We start from the raw sequence: 23,900 nt of genomic DNA, 5'->3' as shown, positions 1-23,900 counted from the left end.
GAAACATTGCGTTACTCGCAAGATCCCAACGCTGAGTCATAAATGTCTTAATCTCCAGGCCCCCTCCTACCTCAGTGAGCACACTAAGGTCTACCAACCTTGCCACTCACTCCGATCCTCCGACTAGGTGAGCCTCCACCGACCTAAATTCAAACTGAAAGGCTTTGGTGGCACCACTTTCAATGTTCAGGCCCCCTGGCCTGGAACTCCTTACTTCCCGATCTGAGAAAGATAATACCCTTGTCGGATTTCAAGAAAAGGCTCAAGACCCATCTTTTTAACCTTGCATAACTGAACCTCGCCTCCTCTCTCTCTCTCTCCTCCTGACTCTTGTTGTCTTGTCGGTGTTTTTATGTGGGCCCTGAGACCTAAGGAGGTGTGGTACGTTACAAAAATTTAAAATAAATAAAAACACTAGCCTTATAGATTAGTCAGCGTTGTGGGCGGGGGACTCCCGGGGAAAATGGAGGATGCTCTGGGGATTTCCATTTCTGATGATGTCTGGAGGTATTGCTGTAGTCAGACACGGAAGTTGGTATTCAACAGTAACTTTATACTAACAGAATTTAAGTTTCACCATCAATTTTACCTGACCCTGGTAGACCTCCACAGGTTCTCCCCTGAAAGGCCAGACTTGTGCCAGATGTGCGGATATTCGCTGGCCAACTTTTTTACACTTAGCATGGTTCTGCCCAATAATACAAATGTTCTGGTCACAAGTCTTTGACAAAATTGGGGGGATAGTCAGGCGCGTGGTGACGCCATCCCCATGGTATCTCTTTTGACATGTGATTTGCCGAAGTATGTCAGTAGATTACTGTGTTGCTTGCAAAGTGGAGGATGCGCATGGTATGGAGGAGGGGGCGCTCCCTGCCCACGAGCACTGGAAAACTAATGTGCTATGCTGTCATGATATAGAGAATCAATATGGAGCCGTTGTGCACCCGGTATTGAGGGCACCTAGTGTTGAGGCCAAAGGACATTCGGGGATCCTACAAAGCCTATTATCGTTCAGGTGTGATACCTCACTAGGATCTGATCCACTATCTGATGCATAGGGCATGGACATTGATGTCTCCCTTTTTTATTTATTTTATTTATCGTCTGCACTCTTGTACTTTGGGGGGTGGAGGGTGAATGTGTTGCCGTCTGCATTTTTAACCTGTTGAATTATGTTATTTATGCAACTTTAATTACAAAAAAAAGTTAAACAATAAATGGGCTTGGTTTTGTTGGATGGGGGGATAATGAGGCGGTATGAGGGATTGTTGCCACCATGTTTCTGCCCCTCTTTGTACTAGTTGGGAACCATTAGTCGGCGCTATGCAGTCGGACCTGGTGGGGAAGGGCATATTGATAAGTAACCGAGAACAGTCGCTGCATTGAAGACCTGTTGCTGTATTTTGAAGGACCCAATGCAGAATATCCTGATCATGACTGAGGTAGTTGAAGGCTTTAGCACTTGTTCTGGATGTGCTAGTTTCTGTTGGGTTCAAAATCACATATTCATGAATCTCTTCTACAACTCCCTCTGGCATAGGCCACGTTATGTTCATATATTTCCCAGACTAGCAATGCATCATTCCCATATTTTGGGATTCAGATGTATCCTGACGCTATCGTCAAAAATAGTTGTAACATAACGAGGGCGATTAACTGAGTTCTGGTGTCTACTGAATTGTGGTACTCCCCAGACTGCTGTAGGTAATTGCAGGCTCATTCATCTTGGAAATCTCTTCTGCAGTTTAGGAACTTAAAGATGCATACTAAGTTATTACACGCTCATGACAGGAAAAGAGTAGCACTTCTTTTGTTTCTACAAACACAGACGGATTGGGGTTCCCAAACATAAAGCATATTACTCTACCATTCAGCTACAGTTTGACACAATGGATGGACTTTGAGATGACGACTGAGGGGAGATATATGTGGCTCATTGTAGAGCCTACTAACTGGAAATATTCAAACCAGGGAGAAGTATGTGGTCTGGAGCGTTTCACTCCTATATTAATAACCCCCCCTCCCTTCCCAAAGCAAAACTGAGGCCAGTTTGGTTGCTTCAGCACTTTGTAAATGGAGGTTAATCTAGTTTTGATTTCTTTGGGATAGTCATTGAGCACGGACCTAGCTATGAGAAGCAGCAAAGAGCTGTACAACAATCGGTTAATAAGAATACAGCTTACGGGGCTTACATTACAGCGGGCTATGTTACATAATACTCTTATTGCTTAATATTAATTGGGCGTGGGTTGGGGTAGACTGGCAGTTGGGATCAGTGGTGTCTGTGGTGCGTGAAGAAGGTGCTCCTTTGGCACTGAACTATTTTCTGAATTACCTGAGGTTGGTGCAAGTCTAATGTTGATAGGTATCTAGTTCCACAGCCTGGAGGCATAAATCAAAAATGTTTTTCCCTTTTCTCCAGAAATTGTGTTCTTGCCGACTAGGTAGAAGGGAGCATGCAAATCGATACAGCTGCTGCAGAAGAACATGTGTACTTGTAGAGGCAACCACTGTAGTTCAATGAGTGTGGACGTAATTTGGACCGATTTACTCAGTCCATTGAGGCAGGATACAGCTTTGAGCATGCTGCTCATTGGTTCAAGGGCAGTAATTGGTAGGTCATATCCACTGTTGAGGAGAGGGAGAATGAGAGCCTGTACTGTGGATCATTATCTGAACGAAAGGGCTTGATATTATGCAAACGAGTGAGTTGGTACAAAGATGTCTGGGTTTTCTTTGCTATGTGAATCTTTGTGGAGAGATGGCTGTAGTGTGTGTGTGTGTGTGTGTGTGTGTGTGTGTGTGTGTGTGTGTGTGTGTGTGTGTGTGTGTGTGTGTGTGTGTGTGTGTTCGTTTTCGTTCGGCGTTACTGGACGGCGATATCTGTACTTTTGCCTCTATATGGTTGGGACAAAGGTGGCACAAGGTTACTTAGCAATGCGCGGTGGTGTCGTGAGTTATGGTTGCTTAGCTTACCATAACTGGTGAATTTCAAAGGTTTTTCGGTTTTCCTTCGAACCATAACGTCCCGTTAAAGTTTTTTTGGTGTGAATTTCATAGGTTTTTAGTAGCACAACTTAACCATAACGCCCCTTTAACAACGTTTTTTTGCTAAAGTTAATCGGTTTGTAGTAGCATGTAACCATAATGTAAAGTAACCTCTAACTTCATTGCACACCTTGCCGAGAATGCCACATGACCATATGCTGGTGCACAGCACGGTGACGTGTCCGAGAATCCGTACACACTTAACAATAAGATGTATGCCTCGTGGACCGTGTGGAAATACATGTTTTACAGATGTAGGAACTTTCACCTTCAACATTTCCCTTGCACAGCTCCAACACGTATTCGTAGTCCGCTATTAACAATGTAGTACACACTACAAACTTTTAGCAAAAGTACTATTCATCTGAAAACGACATGAGCTAAGGCCATCCTTCCTCCCCAAGAAACAGCACCACTGCTGTAATGAAGAAGAATGAGAAACGCTGCCCCTACCTTACGAATAACACACGCACAACAATTTCCTCCGTCCACCTACCCCCCCCATAGTACTGTTTGGTGCCTCTTTGCTCATTTCCGTCAGCAACTTTCCTTCTCAGCTGTCTTTCCCAAAAAAAGCCATCCGTAAACAAAGTAAATGTTCCTTTAAGAACCACCTTTCACAGTTTAAAAATATTTTAAAAATCGCATACACTCAATCTACTTTATATTTCTCAGTAAAGGACATAGACACAATAAGATGTGCCATTAACAATCTAGATTTGCAAACCAGTAACGTGTGCTACTAAAAAAGAGGATTTGTCGTTCTAACACACGTTCTAGGATTAGAAAACAAAATCCTTTTCCAAGATGGCCACCATAGAAAGGGAAGGCGGTTGTTCCATACCTGGCCCCGCTTCGCTTTCCATGGTAGCCTGCAAAAAGGAAATGCTGGTAACATATTACCACAAGCACTTTTTTCCTCCCTTTCAAATGTATCCTAATGTCGAACAACTTTACCACAAAGCCAGTCCCAGGTGGACATGGCCACTGTAATCCTATCTTTTCTCCCTTCTGGTCATGGCCAGTAGCCACATTGTGCGGATCATGACCTTCTACCATGGCCCCGACAATTCTGCCCACTCCCCATGGCTGCAGCCTACCCCTCAGTCAATAAACGTATACCGCTATGTTTTTTAACTACGTTACAACACTTGTGTAATACGAAAACACTCCCACATCTCGTTGCATAACCAACCCTAATGATATTGTACACTTTTTTGGATGATGTTCATCTCCAGCGTAGCCAAATGCGCCCATGAGCAGCAACGTGCCGTGACGCAGAACCTGCAAATGAACACACAGCGACATTCTATGTAGCACGTTACATTTTGAAATAATAAACTGGTTTTTAAAAGAAAACATTAACATTTTTGAATTTGTAAAGTACTTTAATTTCACAATAAACTGTCCGAGACCATCGGACTATTCCCATTTTCAATCAAATAGTAACTTTGTTTCTTCGGTCATCATCGAAAATGGTAATCGTGAAACACACGTTGATCTTTTCGCATACACAAAGTATTCGCTTTCGATAAAGCAACCGCTTCGGTCGCACATTGATTTCCAAGACGTCGGCATGAATGTCGGCCTACACCACCATAAAAGATGTTATGTTACTCCTAATGGCCACTCCAGCATAGCGACAAATGGGGCCGGGCCGATCATCGCACAAAACAGTGACGGTTAGGCAGCTGGTCACGAGTACGTGCATCTGGGGTGCAAAGAAGCCATCACTTGGTATCTGGAATCCATGGCAATCACAGTACGGCAGAATTTAGCTGTTCCAAAAACGTAACAGAAAATACAATTTCAAAAAAGACAAAAAGAACGTGGAAACTGATACACAAATCGATGTGGTCACACATGACATTTTAAAGAAATAATAGCGTTGAACATGGGTGAACCTAGTCATAGGCTACAAACGCCGAGAATCTGCACTCTCCATAAGTTAAAAAAAAATAAATAAATGACAACTACATAGAAAGATAGTACCTCAGTTACAGTGCCAAAATTATTGTTCTGGTAATAACAAATTAAAACTTGTTCCGGTGTAGAGTTGTCAAAAGTAAATTTACACAATATTTACCATCTCCCATTGTCTTCGTTAAACCCAGACAGCAATGCACGTGCACCAAAGAATCTTCTTGAACTGACATTACATCTGTCTTACAAACATTTTGAATACTTAACCTTATCAAATGGTATTTGTTCCAAACTTTCACTCCCTGCATTCTTACTGAATTTTCCTTTTCACGCAAGGTCAAAAAAACAATTGACCCTTATGGGTTCAGTCGGATGCGTGGGCCTACTGAGCTTGCAACCAAAAAAGCAAACCAAGTGACCTTCACTCAGAATAAAAATACATTCTGACTTTGCAACAATATATCTGAATGCATGCATGAGAACTGCTACTCCCATACACTTGCAGAACCGCTGTTTCCATCAAACAGTGCAGGTAACTGCCTCAGATTTCAAACTCTAGGACGCCAGTCTCACTGCAATGTTATTTTAAATACATTATAACACAGACGCAGTAAATCTTCACCTGTACTTAGTGGACACTATATTGAGCAACAACTTCCAATTTACTGTATGACTTTGGTGACAGGAAAACACCACTTTTTGACTTCTTGTTGCCACAACCCATCCCAGCCTCATTAACCCTCACCTTCCGAAACAGTATTTCATAAGGTTAACAAGTGCAATGGTGTGTTGTTTTATATGCGTTAGTGGCGATGTCCGCGTACACCAAAACACGAATGAAAGATGACGGCTGCAGCGAAAGAATCTGACGCACTTCACGCCGTTCAACATCCAATCAGTGAACCCGCCACATGTCCGCAAACATGACGCTACGCATTAGCCAATCGGTATCTTGTCCGCAGAGCGAACAGGGAAATGTGTCCGCGGAACGGACATAGATATCACTAATTTTTTTAGACATACTTTTTGGTCGTTGTAAAGAAAACTACTGGACGGATTGGCACTAAATTTACAAAAGCACGCTTTCGGGACCAAGCTCTTGCTCCTGCCGCACATTTGGTGAAAATCCGTCCAGCGGTTTGGACTGTAGACGTGCGCTAAGGTTTTCTCCCATTCAGTCTATGGGAAAAAGACGTTTTGGGACCCCCTATAAATCACCCCTCCCCCCGGACCAAACCTCACCAAACTTTGCAAAAGAATTCACAGTGGCCCATATACTTTTTTTGCAAAGTTTGGTGTGTATTCGTCCAGGGGGAGGGGAGTAACAAGTAATAAGCTGCCTATGGAAACAGCACCTTAACCATAACTATACGGCCACTACCGTGGCCATATAATATATATATAACACCTTGTACTCGGGCAGGTCTATTTAAAGGATGGCAAATATATACACTCTTTGTGGTACCACACAATACTTAAATTCAGTGCTAAATGCATCAACTGCAGACAGTCTTAAATAGGCATGTGAATTCTTAATTGAGGTGTAACCGCATAGATTAGAAAAGAAAGTCACCGGTGCAAGTACTTTAAGTACTGTTTGCTGGAAGCACTCGCTGTATTGCTCACTGCTCACTGCTGAGACTGAGACCTGCATTGGATTCGGCTCCACAACGGCCCGGAGGACGTCTTTGAGAGTTACACTCTCTAGTGCCTGCCTTAGAAAAGAAGAAAGGTGATTGTGGCGGCAGAGCTTTGTACTTTATTATTGCTAACTGGAGGGACTACTTGCACGTTTGTGCTTGTGAACTTACGTATTGTGCACGCTAGCACGTTTTGTGCACAGTGTCCTTGCATTGAATCTCGTCACATATCTGACGAAGAAAAAAAAAAGTGTATTTTTTTTTTTTTTTTTTTTTTTTTTTTTACCTTTCGAGTTTTTCGTGTTTATACCTTTCTTTTTCTTTTACTTACTAGGACTTCACTTCACTACACTGACCAACTCCTCCCCTTTTTTGTGACCACGCCTTTCCATTTCCTTCATCTGCCTCTGAGCCTGCGCACCCGCGCTGCGCACCGGTGCAAGTACTTTAAGTACTGTTTGCTGTTCGCCGTGCGCGCAGCGCGGTGCTGGGTCAGTCATTATTCCTTTCTGATTCTATTAGTAAGTGAATTGGGTTTTTATTGTTTGTGGCTTCAACGGTATCAAATGCGAAGGTAGTCATTGAAAATTGTCTATTGCTCAGTGCTGATTGCACTTTGATTTTTGCTCTCGCGTTGAGCGGTGTGACATATTCAAGTATAGCTGTTGCTTGGTGGGGCCCTTGCTCACCTTAGCTCACCTTAAGTGTATCTTTCTTCACCATGCTTCCATACACAGCATACAAGCTTACTACAAACATGCCAACTATTGCTCCACTGGTGTTAATGCCACAGACCCAATCTTCATCACCAAAGACAGCGGATTCCATAGTGGCACCCCAAACATTTTTACTGCTATGTCTGTCACCCCTGCAAACCTGCCTAATCAAACCCGTTTTCCATTTGAAGAGATACATGGTGGTATAAGTATCACACCTATAGAGTCTTCTGTCATTGTCCCTTCAAGTATGACTTCTACTCCTTCTCCTCTCACAGTTGGAAAAATCAGTTCCTCGCAGCGTACACCATTGAGGTGCTCCAATCCTTGCCCAATTTCTGATCGAACTATGATTGAATCTATCAAGTCCTGTCATAAAGTATACGATGCGAACATGTCTATTTCTCCCATTGCTTTCCCACTCTTATTGTCTGATCCTCAAGTCATATCCATTCATGAAAGTTCATCTGAGTTTATTCACACGAACAGCAAGGCTCAACGTATCAGCAGTATCCCTGATGACTCTACTGTTCCGCCCTCAGACATTGCTCGATCTATTCTCAACTCGTTCGCTCTACCAACACCGCGCCCTCTCAAACCAGAGCTGCTCAACAATGCTGCTCAAACCAGATCAATGATTCAACCCACATTAATAGCAATTAACACAGCAGTGTATAGTCTGTGTAAACTCTTCGAATCCCTGGATACCAAAGTGGCTCGCCAATCAACCCAATTCGAAGATCTGATGCAGTGGCTCTCGATGCAACAGCTCACCAAAACTGAGGTCCACAAAGACAAGTCAGACCAGTCAGTGGTTATGTTGCCCAGCCCGTCGATTCTTTGTGATGTTACTTCACTCATTTTACCAACCTCCACTGATTCAGTGAAGGAAGCACCTGCACGCCCACTGATGCCCTGTCCCTTGCCCTTAATTCAAGGCATTATTGGACGAGACCCGGTGCCTGAGAATCATGATTCCATTCCAATCCTTATTCCAAAAATGAAAACTGGGGCTTTAGAGGGTATAATTGCACCATCCAGCGGTGTTTCGATGGACACACAAGGACTGAGCGATTTAACACGTCCAACAGTTGAGAAACCAAAAAAGAAAAATAATAAAAAACAAACCTTTATTCCAATAAAAAAAACGAAAAACATGATTGGAATTAAGCATCCAAAGAGCACCTTGTCTGCCTTTTTTAAAGCTCTTAGTAAAAAGAAAACAACTATAGCTAACTGTGAGTTGGGTGATATGGAAACTGTTGCTCCCATACATCCTGCAGGGCCTGACGCGGCAGGTACTCCTATAGTTTCTCCCAATTTTGGCTTGACCCAGGATCCCCGTCTGTGCCCCGGTCCCCTTTAACTCAACTGGTACAAGCTTTAAGTGAGTTTCAGAAAACACCTACACCATTTCTAATTTCAGACAAAAGTACCACTGTTCAAAATCTTCTCCCCCCCACGTTCAGTGCAAACACAGATATCACTCAAATCATCAATTAAAAGCAGTGCTGGTTCGCTCCCTGTGAAGTTATGTCCTCAGCAACTTCCCGCCCCTGCTCAAGTTCCCTGTGATATTGCAAGTCACCCCAAGATGGTCACGTTTGCGCCTACGCCCAGTGACACAGATACTATCAATGCCAATAGCATTCAATCTTTGACAGATGAACTTAAAAAGAAAGTTGATGAATATCTTTCCGCCAAGGTGGCATCGCTGTTTACGCAAGCCCAGGGCGATTCTATAAGATCACTAGCATACCCAGTTAATGTGAATCAAACCCCTATTAATGCACCTCCCGAGGTGGCAAGAAATCTCAGACCAAGTTGGCCCTCCAATATAAAAGGGTCCCCGCGTAACAACAACAAGTGCTGGTCCTCAGGGCAACCCAATTCGGGACGAGCTCAATGCCACACTTTAATTCTCAAATGTTGAGAGGGTGGCAATCAAATGTATGATCTTAATCGGCAAAGTGTCCTGAATATTTTTGGTGACATTGATGAATTACGTAACCTCACCTCACGCGATATCGAACAGGTCAAATTTATCTCCGAGGACACCTTGTCCATAGTTAGACTCTGGATTCCATCAAGCATAGTGCTTCAATCAATATGGCGCAATAACATGGTCTTATTTAATATGGGGTTTTTGCTGGCAGAGGAACCAGAATTCGCTCGCTTGCCTTTGAACACTCCAGTCATGATCCCTAAGATATATCAGGGCTCCAGTGGTGAATCCAGAGAAACATGGACATCTGAGAATTCTCGGCATTAACCACCAAAAGGAGAGATCAGAAACACATTGTGCCCTCTTGTGTTCCAGCTGACAAATAACAAACATCTTCATTCCTCTTTTAAAGAAATGCCTTTGTTATACCACCTCATCGCTTTACAAGAGGTATGGCTCACCAAAGCTCCGATATGGGACATCTATGAAATAGCCTTGATTACTGCAGTATTGACTGCAGGCAGACCGGCATCAGGCTTACTGGTGGCTGTGAACATTAAATTAGGGTTTACAGTCACTGTCTGGGCATCTGTAGGTGCGCACATACAGCTTGTAAAAATCTGTAATAAAGTCCTAGTCTTTGCTGTAGTAAATATTTACCGTAATCCGCTCAGCATGCCTGATGAAACTTTTTTTGCAGGACTACATGACACGCTTGATCTAATCTCACTTGACAAATCAATTATGTACACCATCATACTTGGTGATTTGAACCTCAACTGTTGCAAGTTGGGTGCCAAAACTCAAGGTGCTCAAAAATGGGAGTTGATTATGTCCGAACGCAACTATCATATGGTCAATGGCTCAGTACATAATGATGTCCCCTCGCATTACACTTGGCATAGAGGGCAATCAAATAGTATCATAGATTATATTTATGTCGACACCAGGCTTTTCCGACAAATAGACCACTTTGAGATTATTGACCATCCTAAAAGTGATCATTGCCTCCTGTCCTTACAGTGCACGTTCCAATATACAATGCCAACTAGAGATTCTTATTATTGTGGCAACGTGGGAGTAAACAACTCACGCACACGTCTCAAATGGACTGCAAACTCCCTGAACCAGTTTGAACATCTCATAACGAATAGGGCCCTTCATTGTAATAGCATCGAATACATAGATTTGCTACGCTCATTTGCTCAGACCATAAATATTCCGCAATCCGAATCGATCAAACATTCACATACCTTTGATCAGGTAGTTGCCAAAAGAAGGACAGAATTTAGGATGCTTAAAAGAAAAATTTTACTCTCAATTAGTGCGGACAAGTGGCAGGCATTAAAATCTGCAAAATGCCAATATAAGAACTGGCTCAGTGGGCGCAAGTCCTTGTTATTCCAACGAGATAGCGAAGCCATGAGTAGGGCTATGAGTAATAAAAATTCGGCTGGCATGTGGTCGCTGCTGAATAGTCACTCATACCATCACCAAGCAGATGCCCAACTGAATGGGGTCTCTGAACATATGTGGATCAAACATTTTTCAACACTATATGCTGACCCTTGTTATAACCACACCAAATATTTGCCAGTGTCAACATCCAGTTGGAATTTAAAAGTCTCGGTTGAGCAAATTTTTGACCTAATCAAAAAATTGAGTTCTTCAAGAGCAGAAGGACCAGACGGGTTGTCAAACCATATGTTTAAAAATCATCCAGACATTTGGTCTAAGATCTTATTTAAAATCTTTAGTGATATATTAAGCACCCGTTTGATTCCTACATCATGGAAGTCCTCAATCACAATTCCAATCTTTAAAAAAGGCGATCCGTCACAACCTGCAAACTATCGACCGATTGCGTTACTAGATTCCCCAGGGAAAATTTTTACCAAATTGGTACTAGCCGATTTCAATACTTGGACAGGAAATAATAAATTCAGGGATTCCAACCAAACTGGCTTCATGGCAGGAATGGGAACCAACATCAATCTCATGACCTTGAATGCAATCAAAGCTCAGTGCCAAGAGACAAAACAACAGTTGTTCTTGGCTTTTATTGATCTAAATGCAGCCTTTGACTCTGTGAGTCGTCCATTATTATTAAAAAAAGCTCTTGAGAGACGATTGCCCAGCGTCTCTGTACGATATTATATACTCGTTGCACCATGACAAGTCTATACGAATACGCATTACCCTAGATGGTCTTCTAACAGACAACATATCGACATATTGTGGTCTAAAACAGGGCTGCTCCTTAGCCTCAGCGGTGTTCAATTATTACATCCACGATGTTAAATTTGCCCTTTCAACGGTCATTTCCGATTTTCCCAGACTGATGACCCAGGAAGTTCAATCGCTTATGTACGCAGACGATCTAGTACTTATCTCTAGAACGCAGGTGGGGTTACAACGGCTTTTAGATACGTTCTATCAGTACGTACAATCTAATGAACTAGTTGTCAACACGTCTAAAACTCAGATCATTCAATATTCGCTCAGGCCCAGTTTCATTTGTGTGGTCTATAGGCTGCACCCCACTCGGCGTAACTCCAAGCTATTGCTACCTAGGCATGATATTTGAGGGTCAGTTGAAACCCCATTGGCAGCTAGAGAGGATTGAGTCCAAGCTACTTTCATCCATTTCACAAGCCCGTGTCATCATGTATAAATATGGCAAATTTTCCATCCTCCCAGCTTGGCATTATTGGAACAAGATAGTCATTCCCATACTATTATATGGCTTGGAGACTCTTTCCGCAGATTCTGCATTCAAGTTCGAGCAGTGGGAAGCAAAATATTGGCGCACAATTCTTCATTTACCGCAATGCGTCCCTACCTCCCTCATGGATGAGATATGAGCTTGGCCTAACCTCTCTAGAAGCCCATTACAACTGGCGTTTATGTTCATTTTTTGGGAAATGCCTGCGGTCGACTACCGCAAATGTATTGCTTAAAACACTTTCTTGTTACATTTTCTCAGCAAAGAAATCTAGTTACATCAAAGATTGGCTAAATCATGTGTATTCGATAATGGCTAAAGCAGAAGTTACAATTGATCTGTTGTTGTTGAATCCTGATAAAGCCAAATCTAAAATGTATCAAACAGATTGGATCAACACATGCGAATCATGTATAATGTATCGAGATAACAACATTGCACGTTTCCCACCAAAAAAACTCAGAACATTACCATTGTATCTGATACATTCACCAGCCCTAAAATATAGATCAGGAATAGTGCGTTTTCGTTTCAATCTATGGGCAACTCTGGAAGTAAGGGCAAAACGCAGATTGGTAAGCCCAGAACAAAATGTTTGCAGATTCTGTCAAGAATCGCCTAGAGGTGAGACATTAGTGCATCTATTTACAGAATGTGCCCCACTTACCTCCAAAAGACAAATAGCTTTTGCAAGACATTGTCAATACCTCGGAAACATTACACAGGTCGAATGCTGGTCGGTCCTGTTGGGGTCAAATAACTTAGCAATCCAGATAGCAGCTGTTAAGTATCTAATTTAAGACTGGTGAGGAAATTAACAGAAAGGAACATTTAATTAATTGTTGTATGTGAATTTTTCTTCTATTTCTTCCTTTGTTTTATTCATGTCATAAATAATGTAAATAATGTAAATAAGTTTTCTTTTTTTTTTGTATTTCTTTATTTATTGTGACATGTTTGATGTTCGATGTATGCTAAATTATGTCAAATGCTGTATTTCTATTTTGTTTTTTGTTGAAAGGTTGATTAAATTCAACCAAATCAATAAAAAAAAAAGTCAGGTTAGTTATGAACCATTGCAGAATACTTTTTTTTAGCCTAGATAAATAATTCTGTGTGAGGATACCCCTACCTGGGAAACCTGTAATGGACAAGTTGGGGAGTAACTTATCTTGTCTTTTACAGCCCAGTCCAGACATTTTCAATAACCCTCTACTTTCTTCTTAAAGGTTCTAACACCAAAGTACCTGAGAGGCCACAGGAGAACGGGATCCAAGACGTATCTGGGACCCCTGGATTTCTCCTGAGGCTAGAGGATACCTTTGGTGCCATGGCAGGCAAAGTGGCAAAGTTTTAGTTTCACTCTGTTTCCCTTCGAGGATGGAGCCACTGGGATGCTAAATCCAAGAAGAAAAATGGAACCAAAGTTTTTCTCAAGTGCAGCAGTTTTGTTCTTCGCAGTGCTCTCCGTTGGTCGATGATTTCTCTGACTGTAGAAGGGCTGGGAAGATGCAACTTGCAGTGTGGCTCCTTAAAGGTATGGCAGACGAGAATAAGACCCCTGGGGACCTTCTATGACATCAGGTGGCGTCTGGTGCATAGGTCACATTTGGTGTCGAGTTTCGGAATATCGCTGTTTTACTGTCTTGTGGTTCTTCGGTGCCGCAGCACAAACCTCTGGACGGCTTCTGGTGACCTGGACTCGATCACTGTAGTGGACCATGGACCCTTACCAAGGCTGGATCCTAGGGACGTCTTTGTTGGATTCTGGTGGCGGGAAAACCACTGGCGGACCTTCCTCTGCACTTAGCGACCCTGGCCCTTCTCTGGCAGGAAAAAGTGGTCAGTGGTGATGGCAAAGATGTCCCTTGAAGTATTCTTTGGCAGTTTGGATCTTTCAAAGCTCTGGGTGTCCAGCAGCACTATGCCAGGTTGCCCCCTCTTCTGGGCGGTAGACGGCAATGTGCTTCCAGAGGTCAGGAACGCTCCTCTGGACCATAGGTGACACCAATGGACTTCTTCGACTCGAGATGTCCGGGCACTCCTTCAGGACTCACAAAGACCACTTCTCCAGACGCCAAGCATAAAGGACTGGCTTCCAGGGTACTTTGGATGAAGAGCAGCAGGTTGCACGTTGGTTCTTCGTAGCTCTGGGAGAGGTCACCTAAACAGGTCCTCTCTGGATCAGTCGTTCTGAAAACACAGCAGCTTTTGGAGTACATGAAGAAAATGCAGTCAGTCTTCAGGAGGCAGCCTCAGAGTCATGCATGGTATTTCCACCCAGCAGCAAGTTAGGAGGAAGGGACAGAGTCGGGGCTTCCCAGGACTTTGGGATACAAGATAAACGGCAATAGAAACCAAGAGGCCACAGTGGCCATCTTGTCTTCCTTCAGGAATCCATTGATTCCTATGGCAGTGCCTGGGTGTCCCAAAAATGGAGGACACTACGAGCCTCTGCCAAGTCAGCATGTAGCTGCCACCAGCCCATACCCTGCTCTGTGGGCAACACACAAGGGATAAAAGTGTCTACCCCTGCCCATGGGTGCCAAGGGTATCTCATGAGTGTTTTTCACCAAAAGGAAAACATGAAGAGCTGCACTGCTAGTGGGCTATGCTGCACCTCAGTTGCAGAAAACCTAGAGAAAACGCACAGAGAAGTGGTAGGACAAGGACTAGTAAGCCCTGTCCCTCAATTGGGCATTTCCAGCATCACAAGGAGTAGCTCCATTTTGTTGGGGTTGAGAGATGTGCTGGACCGTAACATGTGTTATTGTCGCCTATGTTTTACTCGATTGCACTTTATTCATTTTTCCTTGTTGCCATTTTCCTCTACTTTTTTAAATATATAATAAATATTAGTGTATGAGGGTGATGGCGTGGGTAAAAGGGGGGGTGGCAGGGACACCCATATTAAAAAACGAAAATTGAGCGAAGAGGCGTTAAGGAAAGTGCAAACTAGTAAAATGTAGGCACCAACTCGTATAACTGAGCTGGATGTCCATGTTTTTAACTGGGTGAATCAGGCCTTGTGCTGGTGAATGTCTTTTGAATTAAGACATTTTGAGGTAGAGTTGAGAAGCTTCTGCATATTGGTGTTGTGGCATGACAAGGAAGATCCCAGGGGCTTTATGTAGAGGTTAAAAATTAAGGGTGAGAGAATGGATCCTTCTGGAACTACACGGATGTGACGTGTGGGGTGATCTAGAGGTATCTATGTGGAAAAATTGATGGTGGTATTTGTATGAGGTGAACCACTGGCGCACAGTCTCCACATTCCCAGAGGTTGTGTAGTGCCAATGAGGGCTTCATGATATTCTGTGTCCAAGAATGCAGAGAGATCAAGAAATGCAGAAGGCAGAGGTGGCAATCGTCGAGGATGCAGAGAGCATAGTTTTCTACTTGAATCTTGACAGTCACCGTGCTGTATCTGGGTCTGAAGCCAGATTAGTAGGTATGTAGAAGGTGGTTTGGGTCTGCATGCTTGAAGTTGAGTGCTGAGGATCTTGCCAAGTAAAGGAAGATGTGTGATGAGTGATTTGTTGCTGAGGTGGTCATGGTCCAGGGTTGCTTCCCCCCCACCCCCCTTGGGATTGCATTGACAATAGCCATGTATGGGTGAAGTGCTTCTGTGGGGTGTGTCTTGTGAATGGAGGCTCATAGGATGAATCCGAGTAGGAGGTAACTTTGTGGGGTTATAGAGCGTTCGATCCTTTATGAGCAGATTCTTGATGGTGGTCCATGTTTCGCGCGTGTGTGCATGTCTGTGTCTCTATCCTTATCCTTGTGGGGACTTGGGTATGAAAATATGCACATGCTGTGGGGACTTGATTTCTCTGTGGGGACCTAAGCCCAAGTACCCACATGGTAATGTCTTCCAAATGAAGACACCTTTGCCAATTTGTGTAACTGTGCCTTGTGGGGACCTGTTTATTTTGGGGTGTGTATTTATTTTTTTTGTCAGGTCTGCCCCAGACCAGAGGTACTACTGCAGTCTTCAACACACGCACAGGAATATAAACACTTCAGCAAACTGATACCCAAACTAGTGGTGGGTGTGATTGGTGTTGACGTTTTGGCATTTCTTGTGGATCTTGCAGACCTTGTCAATGAAAATGTTGTTAACGGTGGTGGATTTTAGGACAGAATAAGGGGTTAACGGGCTTGGAGAGGGTTGATGCTCTGCTGTACTGCCTTGAAGAGACCTTTACTTTCATTGTTGGCTTTGACAATGATCTTTTAGCAATATCTGGCTTTCGCTGTGGTTATGAGTTGTCTGCAGGCACGCCAGAGTTCTTTGTCTGTTTTGGCCAAATGAATGTTTGGACTTGCAATGTTTTTTTCTTCTTTTCAAATTACTCTTTAGCTGATGTGAAGTTCCTGCTCCTATATTACGTTTACTAGGGTACTGGTGGTTCCTGTCTGATGGTTTGCTATTTCCTTGCGTCGTGTATGTTGATCTTCAGGGTGTGAGAGCTCTATTATGTTGTTGCAGTTCTTGCACCTGGGTCCTGATAGGTAGGAAATGAGGGGGTTAGTGAGGTCTTCAATGAGTGGTTCTACAGGAAAGTTTTCGAAGGAGCACAATGTCTGATAGGCTTAGATTGTGTGGTTGGTTTGAGTGATGTGGTTGTTGGTGAAGGAAATGACAGTGATCAAACCAAGCAAGGCGAATAGGTGAGTTGTAACAGATGATTTATATGGCTGTGATGATGTCCGTTTGGTTGTGTTGTGGGTCAAATGTGTGCTGGGTGAGGTTTTGTGTCCGATAGGCTTCCTTCGTAGTCTTAGTGACTGTGCTTCCTAGGACATGGAAGTCCCTGGGAAAGGGATGTACGTTATTTCGAATATGAACATTTCGAAGACGAAAATGTCGAATTCTAAATGTTCGTATTCAAAATAATAACCCCATAGCTAAATAGCTTTTGTGTATCCCGCTCCACCCCTACCCCCTTATTTACCTTTTGGTGGCACACTTCTCTGTGTGCCGCCGAGTCCCTGCAGCGCCAGTTATCTTCACATCCGTGGATGGGAACCGGCACTGCAGGATCCTTTCATTTTTTTTTTCTTCAAAGCTTAGTTTTGGATTCGGGGTCGCCACCGCAAATTCCATTATAACGAACATGAGTGCGGGGGACACCCCCCGCTTCCCTTGTTCGCTACAATGGAAACGAAATGATTAAAATGTTTGGCATTTTTGGCTGTTAATCATTTTGGTACAGCTGAAATCCGATCATTTAAATCCATTCAGTTTTCTATTTACAATATTTTCGTGCAATACCCGGGAAAGACCTTCATAGTTTTGGGGACTTTGCTTCCGAGGACATGGAAGTCCCCAGGAAAGATATTCGGGCATGTGAAGGACATGGTGGTGACTGTCGCAAAAGTAGTTTATAAAGTTTTGGTGATCTTTACATGAAGAAGAAGGTGACCATATCCGTAAACGGCAGGAGGAAGGGCCAGAAGTGTGCTTTTGAAGAATTTGATAGTGGCTGCCTCTTGTCTGGTGAATGGCCAGGAAAATGGGTGGATGTGGGGGCGTCTTCTTCCAGTCGTCTTTGTCCTATCCCCGAATTGAATGCTGTAGCAGTGATGGTTGAGGACATATACAATGTTGGTTGAGAAGGGAGCGAACCAGGTTTTGTTGATGAAGAGTGCGTCCAAGGTATGGGGGGGCAAAGGGGGGTGAGTAGTGATGTCTGCAATGGCTGCTGCAGTTGCTATGCAGCCGTTTATCATTCGCTTCTGTGTTAGTAGGAGGTGCTGTGTGTTGGCTCGAGGAGAATGTGGGTGAGGTTGCTGTAATGGGGAGCCCATGATGGTGACAGAGTTGTGTGTCATTTGAGAGCAGGGGTAGGTTGTGAAGAAAGGGGGTCTGGGGAGAGACGCATGGTTTGTGGCTGCCTTGAAGTCTTTGGAGAAGAGTTCCCGGGGTCCTCAGGGCAGGTCCAAAAAGGAGTCCCCCTTGTCTTCGTCTTTGCATTGCTTCCGGACGCTCTGCAAGAGGTTCCCTAAGGAGGAAGGGTTAAGAGCAGAAGAGTGTGGTGTAGCTGCACATAGTTGGAGGCGAATGCACAGTAGAGGACCACCCCCAAGAAAGAGGAAATGGCAGGGTGGGAGCTGCACAGAGGTCTGGAGGCGGGTAGGGAAAGAAAATCCATGCAGAAGTGGGCAATTAGCAACAGTTCACTTGACCATCGCTAATGATCCATGCAGGCAGTACAGAGGAAGGTTGGTAGTTTAAGCGGTGGCATCACCCACAGGACATGAGGGAAATGCGGGGAAGAAAACCCAAAGAGAAAAAATCCAAATGGAAAGGGAGGAAATCAGCCATCTGTGCTTTTCAATTGTATGCAAAACATGTATTTTATTTGTACTGCCTGTATGACACTATGCGGCAAGAAATGTAGTTATTTAAAACGGAAAGTTTTCCTCACAATGCTTTCATTAGAGGTTTCGCTTTTCAGTTGATACTTGGTACATAATCCTACTTGGCTTGCATTCTCTTCATTGATTTTAGAGATGCCACAGATAGACTTCAATGCAAGTTTAAGGAAAAGCTGACTTACTATATTTTTTTTCTTCGCCAGTTTCACTGTAACTGCAGAAAATAAACAATTGGACCCTTCTTCAAACATATAGTGCTATACATGGACTGGGCGAAGTAAGGCTTTAAAAAAAAAAGCTATGCAAAGCACGATGTGTGCAGTAAATACTGAACAGCGGAACGGGGGAGTTATATTTGGGGGGGGGCTGGAATAAATTCACGTGAACCTTTGCTACAGTGAAGTATGACATAAAGCAATGAAAGGCACAATACAAATATGAGACGATCTTTCTTGCAGATATGCTGATCCATGAACCTGACAAACCTAACTAGCATTGGAAATGCCAACAGTTTGGACTTTTGTATAGGCATTTAAAAGGCACTTTCCACGCTCCATCGTAGTGGTATTAACATCGTAGCTATGCTCTTTCTGGAGAGGGGCGCCTGCTACCTTTTTTGAAAAATGTTTGCAAGGAACTTGGTTGGTCACCCTCGGTTACCGGGGGAACCCAGATGTGGACTCAGTGCTCACTGTGCTCAGAGAGGTACAGCTCAACCTCACTGATGAGGCCCAACAAGGCTGAAACAAGTGTATGGGGTTGCTGTTGGTACTCCTGTTTAGAAGGGAATTGCCATAGCTGGACTGCCCATGTGGGCTGGACAAAGACTGATAAATGGATATTTCCCATCTGTGAAGGATACAGTGAGCAAAAAGCAATGGCTGCGAGTGGGAAAAAAAACACAGAACAGGTTATCATGCCGTTTTCTTTCTGGAGAGGGGCGCCTGCTACCTTTTTTGAAAATTGTTTTTATAGTACTAAAGTAGCTTTGGTTAACTTTTGGTGTCAAGCTAACCATGCTCTCCTAGTCTACGTGTAGGAGCTAAATAGCTCCAAGCCACGTGCCAGTTTGGAACCCTGCAGTTTGTAAGTTGAGGCACATGCAGATACAGTTGAGGAAAGCAATCTGCAGTAGCAGGCGAAGGGAATGCACTGCACTGCAGCCTAGTTATCTTGCACAAAGGCTAAATACGTTCAACATCAATGCATTAATTACCATTTTAGACCGTTCATTCTCTATTATTTAGAGATACAGAAAAGCATGTTTTCTTAATATTGATCACATTGTAAACCTTTGCATTGGCCCATCCCATCCATGTCTCTTTATGCATTTTAGCAGTTTTGTAAATTTGTTTTGAGCCGTAACGAGTAAATTTGGTATCGTGACTTTCATGTCTGCTTTATCCAGTTTTCCTGTCAGGATTATGAATAGCAGTCAATAGATGTAGTTTGGGAGTAAGCAGAGAATGTGGGAAGCAAGCAGCCTTGATTTGTTTTTTCCTCCTCGAAGTGGGATATAAATATTACAAGCTTCTTTGTTTGTGGCTGCTGTTGTGCACAGCGATGCACATTTAGAAGTTCAGAAGTACCCCTGTTGTGCACTGATCTTGATTTGAGGGTTGTAGGAGGGGGGATGAATGGATGGTCAGTCCTGAAGATAATACATCTTGTAATGTTCTCCTCTTCTTTCCAGTGCCCTGCTTGGCCCGGCTTCGTGCTTTGACCTTCAGGTAAGAATCCTACTTAGCAGCCCTGCTGCGAAAGACCGCCCTTATCTTGCTTGGTATTGTATACTTTTGCATTGTAAGTGCGCGGAAGAGGAGATGGATGTATTCTGGGATTAAAATAAGCGGGGCCTTGAAGTGAGCATTTCTGCGCCCGACTTGAGTTGTAATATGGCCTAGTGTCTCTGCTTGTAGGCTGCACCTTTTATAAATATTTGCTGATGTCTGAATGACTCCTTCTTTGCTGTTTTACATTGTATACTACCCTGTGTAGGAAACATGAAATGTAACCTGCATGTTCTGTGAATGAGGACTAGTGTGCATAATCCTGGAGCTTGTAATCTTTACCCAGTCTCTGAATCAGCTAATCTGTATGCACGCCAAGCTGTCTGAAGATTGGTATTTGTAGTGAGGCTGCAGTCTTCCGGGATAATTCATTACACAAATTGGTGCCTGGGCCCTAGTCGGACTGAGTCCCTGGTGAGTCAGGCAAGGCATGGGGACCCATGCCTTGTTACCTTGTGAGCCATGAGACCATTGTGGGTGCCTACCCAGGTTTTGCTGAACTTGCTCTTCATTAAATGCCAGATTGTTATGTGATAGGTGCCGTGGAATGAGTAAACCTGGGGTTTAGTCCAGACTGCTGTTACCTTATCCGTTTTCCATTTGGAAGTGGCTTTCTTTGCCCATCTCAGAACTGCTCTATGGACTGTATACACTTCCAGTTCCTGTGGAAGGTTTGGCAATTACATGTTTACCTGCAGAGCATATGTAGCATATGTCAGAAAATAGTTGCTATCAACTTGCCTTGTCTCACAAAATTCTGAAAATCTTAAAAATCAGCCTTGCTCATAAAGGTGTGTACTACTACTAGGCATCATGTCTACTTGAGAACTACCTTTCAGGAAGCTGTGTTTAGTAGACAGGAGCCCTATTACACCATACAGGCAGCGCCATATTGTGATGAAATTACTACTGTAGGAATGCAGGGGTAAATAGTGGTTTATAAAGGCCTACACAGCCCTACACTACTATAAAACTAGCAGTGATCTTGGTGAGAAAGGTGAAATGGTACACCACCTTCGGCCTCCTTAAAGTAGCATGGGCCGAGAAGAGTCTATTGAAGAGAGGTGCAAGTCAGCAAGGAAGCATCCAAACAAAAATAGTTAAGTGAAACCAAAATAAAGAAACTTTTCTGTCGGTGGTTTTATTTAAAAAACGGCATCATTATCGAACTAACAGTGCAAACAAACTACTTAGAAAAACACTAATAAAACGGCCATGTCATTGTTTGCAGACTCTGGGATGAAAGGGCCATGCTGGACCTCAAAACAGAAGTTTACAGGCAATAATTACTGTAATCATGTTAAAGCTTAAATTATGTCTTTTAGAAAGGTAAAGAATGTGGTCTTCAATGCCATTATGACCCTTAAAACCGGGCCATGGGGACAGAACCATCTCAGAAGCCTTTCAGTCTTGTTCTTTGGGCTTCATCATATCGAACCAGGAGTTTGGGAACTTCTAAAACGGCGATTCAGCATCTCGTTGATGAGCAAGCTAACTGGTTCCCAACAGCGGTGCGGTGTAACAAGCTGGACCCGCTCTTTGCACCAAGAAGGTTGGTAGTGGCATGTAATGTCCTTCAGCGTACCTCACAGATGTTTTGAAGTGGAAAGCAGAGCTCTGGGCTGTCGCTTTGCCCCTGGGTTGCTCTAGGAGTAGTCTACGATCTCAAAGGATGATGCAAGTCCTTCCTCTGTTCTCCGCAGCCAGAAAGGTTGCCTGAGAGCACCCGTAGAGCCACCCCTTCCAGAAGGCAGAGTCCTGGCTACCAGTGGCTCAGCAGGCAGTTGGTCTTGTTTCAGAAGCACCCCCTGCCCCAAAACGGTCCTCTGAGGTGGGTGAGAGGAGGGTCTTGTTCCTTCACATCAGTTGGTGAGTGGTTTGGGCAGACTGATACTCCATTAAGACTCTAGTGAAATCCTCCTTCTGGTGTCCAAAGATGATTCAACTATTTATTTGTATTTATTTTATTTCTTGTAACCTGCAACTGGCCCTCAGTGCGCACATAAAAAAGACAATGCAAATGACAAAGAGAAACTAAAGGCAGACAGAAATCCAGAATCAAGAAGATGGCGGCGTGGGCATTCATGATGCAGATCCACTTCACCTGATTTACCAACCTCTTCATAAACCCCCCTTACAAACGACTGCATCACATATCGCCGTGGTTTGGAAACAAGCACACACTTTTAAAGGATGGGGGAATAAACTGACCACTGTATAGCCCCTGTGGCATAATGGTAATTTGACCGAACTAAAGAAAATCGGATCATGGCCCAAATGGAAAGAGATGGGGATTACAAAACTAGGGGATATTCTTAAAATGGACAGATCGCCTCGTTTGATGCCCTACAACAAAAATTTCAAATCCCGAACAATTAACAATACCACTATACACAACTGACTCATGCCTTTAGGAAGCACATCCTGGCAGATATCGCTATACCTGAATGTACACCCATAGAACGCAACATACTCCGGCATTTATCCCTACTAAATTCACCTCTATCCTGTATAACGCTATGTCAGCCTTTGCCACCCCTGAGTTGAATGATCTTAAAGCTAAATGGGAGGCGGGAGTAGGTGCCATAGACCCAGAAGACTGGATACAGGTGCTTATGCATCCTCGCGAGATCGCAATCTCTTCCAAACTCTGCCTGGTACAATTGAAAATATTGCACAGTCTCTATTATCTCAGAATATGTTGCATTGTTGGAAACTGACCTCATGTCCAAACTGCCTTCGATGCAATGAAGGGGTAGGTACTTTCATACACAACCTTTTGGAACATGTGCTGCAATAAATTGTCTAGGGTCTTGGCCTGCAATATACCGTTAGACCCGAGATCACTCCTACTGGGTATACCCAATGAAAAGGCTGCTAACAAATGGGAGAGAATATTCCTATCCACGGCACTGGTGCTGATAAAACAGAACATCGCACAAAAATGGGGCGCCCCAGAATCTCCGGCCTTGGATAAATGGGCAGTTAATATGGACGTATGTGCGATGGTAGAGCACAGGATATACAATGCAAGGGGCTGCCCCACCAAATCCAGCAAAATATGGGGAAAATGGGAGGAAGAGGAGACCTAGGAACCCTTGACATATAAGGAATGGAAGGAGGTGTGAAGCCATTTGGAACTCGAGCCGTATACAGATATGTTTACATAAAGGATCTTTGCGATCATCGCCATGATTAAGTCATATGTTTACAGACAGATCGATGTATGTGTCTTTGTTTTGTTTCTTATGATGGTTGTTAAATCAATAAAAAATGTTTTATAAAAAAAAAGACGATAGCAGGGAGGTATAACTAATACTTAGCATGTCGGGGCGGGCAGACCCCCCATATAAAGTAATGTTAGCATGGTCGATTGATCCATTTAAACCATTCTGTAAGGGGCTAATCCAGGCTTCTATGACCAGAGTCGTTGCCTCTGATGTCTGACCCAGAACGCTTTGTCTGCAGGAGGTGGGGAAGGGGGTACATGGAGTTTGGGTGGCCCAAGTAATTCCAAGATGGTGGAACACCTCTCTTGCTTTTAACTTCTCTCATGGTTAACCTACTCACCCCCCCACCCCTCCCATCCTCCTTCTCTCCCTGTTTATCTTGCATCAAAGAGACTCTAGTCATCATCCTTCTTGTGTGATCTCCCCATTTAACTATTGTAGGTTCCTTTTGAAGCCTGTCTCTGATAGCACTCCCTAGTGGCACATCCTGTTCATCTGA

The 23,900-nt window shown here is 43.6% G+C and overlaps 1 protein-coding gene across 1 annotated transcript in view; it reads left to right on the top strand.

Annotated features, from left to right (window-relative positions):
• The window catches only part of NDUFS7 (NADH:ubiquinone oxidoreductase core subunit S7), a 93,625-nt gene that overhangs the window by 54,796 nt on the left and 14,929 nt on the right, over window positions 1–23,900 (top strand). Inside the window, exon 2 of the mRNA XM_069646794.1 lies at window positions 20,075–20,111. Coding sequence (XP_069502895.1) covers window positions 20,075–20,111 — 37 coding nt within the window. The remainder of the gene's footprint in view (window positions 1–20,074; window positions 20,112–23,900) is intronic.

The sequence above is a fragment of the Ambystoma mexicanum genome, chromosome 1p (genome assembly GCF_040938575.1).
Source record: "Ambystoma mexicanum isolate Mex_15411 chromosome 1p, UKY_AmexF1_1, whole genome shotgun sequence".
NCBI classification, from domain to species: domain Eukaryota; kingdom Metazoa; phylum Chordata; class Amphibia; order Caudata; family Ambystomatidae; genus Ambystoma; species Ambystoma mexicanum.
Note: the sequence above shows the minus strand (reverse complement) of the source record. Positions and strands in the feature narration are given on the sequence as shown.